The sequence below is a fragment of the Diabrotica undecimpunctata genome, chromosome 5 (assembly GCF_040954645.1).
Source record: "Diabrotica undecimpunctata isolate CICGRU chromosome 5, icDiaUnde3, whole genome shotgun sequence".
Classification (NCBI taxonomy): domain Eukaryota; kingdom Metazoa; phylum Arthropoda; class Insecta; order Coleoptera; family Chrysomelidae; genus Diabrotica; species Diabrotica undecimpunctata.
This window is the reverse complement of record NC_092807.1, coordinates 18652291-18659424: the sequence shown is the minus strand read 5'-3', so window position 1 is coordinate 18659424 and position 7134 is coordinate 18652291. Positions and strand designations below refer to the sequence as shown.

At 34.0% G+C, this 7134-nt stretch overlaps 1 protein-coding gene across 1 annotated transcript; it reads right to left on the bottom strand.

Moving 5' to 3' along the window:
- Nucleotides 1-802: 802 nt before the first annotated feature.
- Nucleotides 803-5391, bottom strand: LOC140442105 (uncharacterized). The gene is made up of 2 exons (XM_072533181.1): nucleotides 5355-5391; nucleotides 803-2286 (listed from the first exon to the last, which is right to left on the bottom strand). The coding sequence occupies exons 1-2, from the start codon at nucleotides 5389-5391 to the stop codon at nucleotides 803-805; spliced, it is 1521 nt and encodes a 506-aa protein (XP_072389282.1).
- Nucleotides 5392-7134: the final 1743 nt, after the last annotated feature.

Genomic DNA, 7134 nt, shown 5'->3' with positions numbered 1-7134 from the left:
TACGTCGTAAACGTAACACAAACAGTTTTTGTTTCCTACATAAAGATATTTCAGTAGTAGAAAAAAAAAGACTACAGCTATTTTGCCTATTTCTACTCAGAGGACTGCAAGAACTGCAAGAGTGTTTCAATTTAATAATTATTTTGGCTTAAATTTTTCTGTTACTATTATAGGATATTTTAATGAAGAGCTTAATTTTTCTCTCTATATATCTAAAACCACCCCTCCAACAGGGCATTTTTGTCTATTTGTCAAAAGAAAATAAAAGCTCAAAATCGTAACCTATTCTTAAAACACAGATTTTTAACTATGGATGCAAGTGCCCAATAAATTACAGTTTTATTAAAAAATACTATATAGTTTATGAATAATCATTGGAATTTATTTATGTTTGGCCTTAAAGGTTAATATGCTGAATGTGGACCACTTTCCCCTTTAAAATTTGGATTCTAAATAGCTTATATTGTGTGATATGATATATCATATTTGACAATTTATATATTAATTACGTATTTTTATATTGTTTTTTTTTTCTTTAAACATAGAGAACCCACATCAACCACAAGGGTTATTAGTGGGGGGACATACACAGGAGTACATTTTGATAAATTAAAGTTTATTATAAATGTTTATTTCTTTAGAAACTGCAATAAATCCGAGATATTTGTCGTAAGCGCACTTCTCAGGTTTCCACTAATTCATCGGCATGTTCTCTGAGGTTGGAACTGCGGGCAGTCGATTATCAGATATTTCACGGTGAGTTGAGTACAGCAGTAGGTACAAATCGGAGCTGGTTCTTTATTTAGAAGGTGTGGTGTGTTAGTATTGTGTGGCCGATTCGAAGACGATTTACGATTACGTGATCTCTTCTTTTTCCTTGTTGTGGTAGGCTGACGTCTACTCGAGGCTTTATTGTTTTCAATTTAGAGTCTGTTGCGTCCCAGGTTGCTTGCCATAAATTTATTATATGATTCATGGACTGTTGTTTATGGTCGGTGTGGGGATATTTAGTAATTTCTGGAACATTTTCATTTCCGATGGATTTTAATGCCAATTGATCAACTTCCTCGTTGCTTTGAATGCCAATGTGTGAAGGTATCCAAATAAATGTAACCTTTTTATTTATATGGTGTAGTGCATTAAGTTCATTTCTTATATTTTGTGCAATAGGATGGCTAGGGAAAAGTTGATTAATTCCATGAATTGCGCTGAGTGAATCTGTGATGATTAAAATATTATTTTCAGTTGTTGAAGAGGAGTTTTTGATAGCTTCTAATATCGCTGTGGTTTCCCCGGTGTAAATTCTGCAGTGCTGTGGAATTCTAATGGCATATTTGTAATTTTTATTTGTGAAGGCTGCGGAATGGACATTTTCAGTTTTTGATGCATCTGTGTATATTATGTGGTGGTTTGGATACTTTTCCATAATTTCTTTGAATGCATTAATGATAAGGTTAGGATTTGTGGTATTTTTTGGGTACTGTGTTAAAGTTAAATCGGTAATAGGTAAGGGGGTAAGCCATTTAGGGAAGTCTAATTTTGTGGTTATGGATAATTTGAATTCATTGCAATTGAATCCTTTTTGATTGATTCTTTCCCTAAAGGGTTTGTCTTTATATTGTTTTTTTCTATACAAATTGGATGTAGGTACGTTAATAATCTCAGAATATAATGGGTGCTTTTTATTGGAAGATATTCTTGCTGCATAATTTAAACTAAGTAGATGTCGTCTTAGATGTAGAGGGGGTTCTCTTGATATTACTTGTAAGCTGCTTACAGGACTGGTTCTGAAAACAATGACGGCTAATCTTAGAGCTGTTTGAATTGTGTTCAGGTTTTTTAGGAACGTTTTATTTGCTGTATCGTAGCATATTGCACCGTAGTCCAGTTTACTGCGAATAATTGATTTGTAGAGGTTAAGCAGAATACTAGAATCAGCTCCCCATATATTACTGGATAGAATCTTCAGCAAGTTTATTCTATTTTGACAAGTTGGTTGTAAATTCGTAATGTGGGTTTTCCAGTTTAATTTGTAATCAAACTTTAGGTCCAAAAAATTAGATTCCTCTGAATGAGATATATTTTGACCGTTAAATATTAACGAAACAGGAATGGTATTCTTACGTTTGCTGAATACTGTGTAATGTGTCTTATTAGTTGAAAAGAGGAAACCTGTTTTGGAAGACCATTCTTCGATTTTGTATAGAAGGTTCTGTAGTATTTTAGCCCCAGATGTAATATTTTTGCATTTAATATAGACAACTAAATCATCAGCGTACAAGTTTGCTATATTATTTTTATTTTGTATATTTTATTATCTTACCACAATAGCTGCCACCAGTGTGTTAGATAAATAGTCACATTTTTATATATTTTTGCTTGTGCAATTTATTAAAAATTGTAAAATACTATATATGTATAAATAACTGTATTTCGATCCCTTAAAAAAATCTCAATCTTGTCTCCCACGCTTCGTCTCCGTCGACCGCACTGACTGCGACGTGCGCTCAACATCTATGAATGGGCTTTTCGTTCTTTCTCAGTGCCCTTTTCTAATTCGGATGGTTTTGAATGAAGTCAAATTGGCTCAAAAGGGACACTACATCGTTAAATTTTATTGTTGCTTTCCACAGAATGACTCTTTAATACTGGAGGGACGATTTTTTCAGATGGCTTGCTTCGCCTTTCGCCGCTATATCTTTTTCTGATTGGGCACATGAGGGAAAATTTTCGGGTCTGTAATATTGAATAAGATAAAAATATTAAGGGTTTTGGAAATGTTTTGAGTGAATGCATTCTTTTTTTATATAGGAGAATTTGTCTTTCTCGCTTATTGTGTATCATTTTTATCACAAAAAATATTACATTTATGACCATTTATATAATACTTCCATTAAAAGTAGTTAAATGCTAGCAGACCTTCTTGCGTACTTTGCGTACTTAAGTTTCTCAAAACAGATAGAACACAACTTTACGAAACACAAAAGAAATATGGAAAATGCCCAGGGGACTAAGAAAAGAAATGAACGATTTAATAAAAACAAAACATATTCAAAAGGAAACATGAACAGACTATTTTCTATCCCTATTTGCTAAAGGTGACGATAATGAACCACCAACACCAGAACTGACGATAAACAAAGAAATAAACATTGATGGGAGAACGGTAAAGGAAGCATTAGGGAAATTAAAAAGTAGACCATTAAAAAAGCACCAGAAGAGAACAGAATACCGAATGAACTCCTTAACTATGAACGACCAGATCTGACCAAACAACTATTAAAACTAATCAAAAAAATAATAAAATAAAACATAATATCAAAAGAATGGAGATCGAGTATCCTAATATCTCTCTTCAAAAAGGGAAATAATTTATTAAACGTAACTAAAATTACCTAACAATCAAAGTGGCAAAAAATAAACTGAATGAAATTATTACAATACCAGAAGAACAAGGTTTTAGATTGTGATGGTCAGGCATTGAAGCAAGTGCAAGAGAAATCATTAGAATACAACAAACTGGTATATTTATGATTCATGGACTTTAAGAAGGCAATTAACAAAGTCAAATTAAAGGACGTTATTCATTTATTGTACTCAAGAGAGAAACCTTTGAGAAAAATTAAACCCATCGAAAATATCTACCAAAATAATACAATAAAAATAAAAGTAGAAGAAGTAACTGACCTAATTAAAGCAGGCAATATTATTAGACGGGAGGATTTCCTGAGCCTTCTTTCGTTCAAAAAATTAAGAACTAAAAAGTATACCATATGAGAGAAAAACTTCAAATAATCTGCTATGCAGATAATGCAATACTACTAATCCTTCAAAGTGAAGATTACCGAGGTATGCTGCACCAATTTAATATAACTGCCAGAAAATTTAGGAGATGAATTGGAGCTGGAGAGGTAGATAATATTGATGGAGGCAAAGTAGGTATTATGTGCTATTGGTGAAAATAAGAGCTACCCTATTATCTGGTATACAAGCCAACGAACTCTAGCGGAGAACGCAGAAACTATAAGTAGTAGTTTGTGTGAGCGCCGCTAGGAAGCTGTAACGCATTAAGTTAAGTAGTAGTTGAGTGATTGACGTTTTTGTGTTTCTGCGAAACTGAAAACTTTGAAAAGTGAGTATTTATAGCCTATGACAAGTATTAATTGTATATATATTGTCGTAAAATTTCTGTAGGAACTGTACAATATATAAGGATTGGTTTAGCACTACAACGTAGTTAATAAAAAGTCATTTTCAACTGATGGGGTCGCGTTTCTTTCCAAAATGGTGAAGGTAGTAATATGGGCAATCACTGTGATGGTTATATAGACTATCAAATCTGTCTAGCCTTTACTACAACCTCTACAAGATTTGTTTGTTTTTTTCTGTTACAGATGCCTAGGACAGTTTAAATCCAAGTAAGAAGAAACATTATTTGCAATCTTGGGACCAAGATAACATAAAAGCGGCAATTGAAGCTGTGTCAGAGATGTTTAAAAGCTTCCAAAGAATATTCTGTACCTCGGACTACGCTTCAAAGACTAGTTCATCTGGGAATACCTCCTATGTTAAGAAAATTGGGTAGGAAATCAATGCTGCCCAGTGAAATGGAAGTCGGACTTGTTGACTATTTGCTTCTAATGGAACAAAAGTTTTATGGTCTAACGAGAGATGATGTTAGGCGTTTGGCCTTTCAACTGTATGAGAGGAATGGAGCAGACCATCCTTTTTCTGGTATTGGAATGGCTGGCAGGGCGTAGCTTGACCACTTTTTACACCGTCATAAGGATGTGTTGTTTATTTTAAACCCAACAGCTACATCATTTTCCAGCAACGACGTCTTCAATGAAGATGCTGTTAATGGGTTTTTCGATAGCCCGGAGGCAGAGTTAAGAAAACGTAACTATCCTCCTGACCGCATAGTTAATGTGAATGAGACCGGTTTATCCTTCATACAGAGTAAGGTACCTAAAGTTGTGGGCTTTAAAGGTAAACGGCAAGTTGGTGCCTTAAGTGCTGCCAAAAGAGTGTCTCTTGTGACTGTTGTGTATTGTATGAGCACCAGTGGGACATTTGTTCCACCACTGATGATTTTTCCTAGAAAAAAAATGACAGATGTCTTTATGAAAGGGGCCCCTCCTGGTTCCATAGGAAGAGCCCATCCATCTGATTGGATTCAACGACTTTTATTCACTGATTGGTTAAACCATTTCATCAAAAAAGGTATTCCTACAAAGGAAAGTCCCGTTCACTTTATCGTTGATAGGCGTAACACCCACACTACTAAGATAAATTGATGTCGTAGATATTGCAAAAGGCAACCCCATAACAATAATTAGCTTACCACCACATACCTCTCACAAAAAAGCAGCCACTAGACAAATTATTCATGTCTTTACTCAAACATCATTATATTAAAAATGTTAGGCAATGGATACTCCATAATGATAAACCACTTGGACCTGAGTTGTTTGGAAAAGCCTATCTAGTTGCCAAAATAGTCAAATAGCCATCTATGGTTTTGAAGTTTGTGGAATATATCCATGCAAACGAAACATCCTTTCAAATGTGGTCCTTTTAATATGAAAGAGTTGGACATAGACCCTCTTCGGGCTCATAAGGACAAGAAATCCACAAATACTACACGTCTTGCGCCTCAAGAAGGCATTATCGATGGAGCAGTCTAGAGCAACACTGTGGTAAAGACCTAACAGAAGCTGGTCCTTCGGACATATCATCTATTTTAATGAAAAAGGCAATGATTTTATCAGGAGACATTTTACCTGTTTGAAAAAACCAAGAAAAGATTGACAAATAGAGGATCCAAAACAGCAAAAGCAGCAGTTATAACATTGTCATCATATAAGTTAAATTTGGAAGAAGCTAAGAGAAAAAGTGAGGAAAAGCAAGCTGATAATCAAAGGAAAGTGAAAAAAGGCAAGTATAAAAAGAGGAATTGGAAGAGAGTAATGCAATTTTGGGAAAAAAAAAGTTATAAAACAAGAGCAAGGTGATCATGGAAACATGAAAAAAGGATGTAAAACACAAACGGTAAAGCGAAAGCTCAACCTAGAACAATGCTTAGTTACCTCGAAGGGTCAATAGACTCTGGAGAATTAGTTTTAGAGTTACCAATTGGAGTTGAAATCCCCACAAGTGAAGACGCTCCCTGTACTTTTTGTGTCGAGTTGCATTCATATGGTAGGAAAGGAGAAGTATGAATTTAATGTTTAATGTGTGAGATATAGGCCCACAATGAGTGTGCTAGCTTCAAAACCGAACATTATATTTGCGATTTCTGTAAATAAAATCTAAATGAAATCCATGAGTACACCACTTTTAAGAAATTTTAATTTTTAAGTAGAAAATGGACTTAAAATACTGTTTAGACTGTAAGTAGTTTAATTTTTATGACATTTTAACTGGTATTTAACCACCACAACTTCTAATTCTCAAATTTTGTCATCTTAAAAAAATATTTTTTTTTTATTTATTAAAATTTTATATTAAACTAGTTGTGTTACACATACTTACAACATCATAAAATTTAATTGTCTCCATTTTCAGAAAGATTCAATCCTAATTAAGGTATTTATGATGTAAAAACAAAATGGTAGCTCATAATACCACTTTTGGCTTAAATAGAAGATAATAACGTATGGCCCAAAACTAAAGTTTTGGGAAAAATTTCAAAAGCATATAACTCTGACCACAATAATCTTATATTTTTATTAAATTATTCAACAATTTAACTTTACAACTTTAACAACTTAACTATTCTTATTATAAATCAAAATTTAAATGACACACAAGGGACCACTATTTTCGGTTTGCCTAATAATTCCCCTGACACGTTGCGTCATCCTTTGGACGACCTCGGCGTCAATTTCTCTCATTTTTGTATATATGCGGCGTCTTAACTGTTCCTGATTTTGTGCTTCCCATCCGTTATTATAGACTTTCCGACAATATTGCCCAGAACTCTTCAATTGGATGAGCTTGAGGTAGGTTGGGGGGACTTTCTGCTTTCGGTACTACCTAATGTTGTTAGTTTCGTACCAGTCCCTTGTGATCCTTGCGTAATGACATGAAGCAAGATCTGGCCAAAAGACTATTTGATCATTTGCATGATGT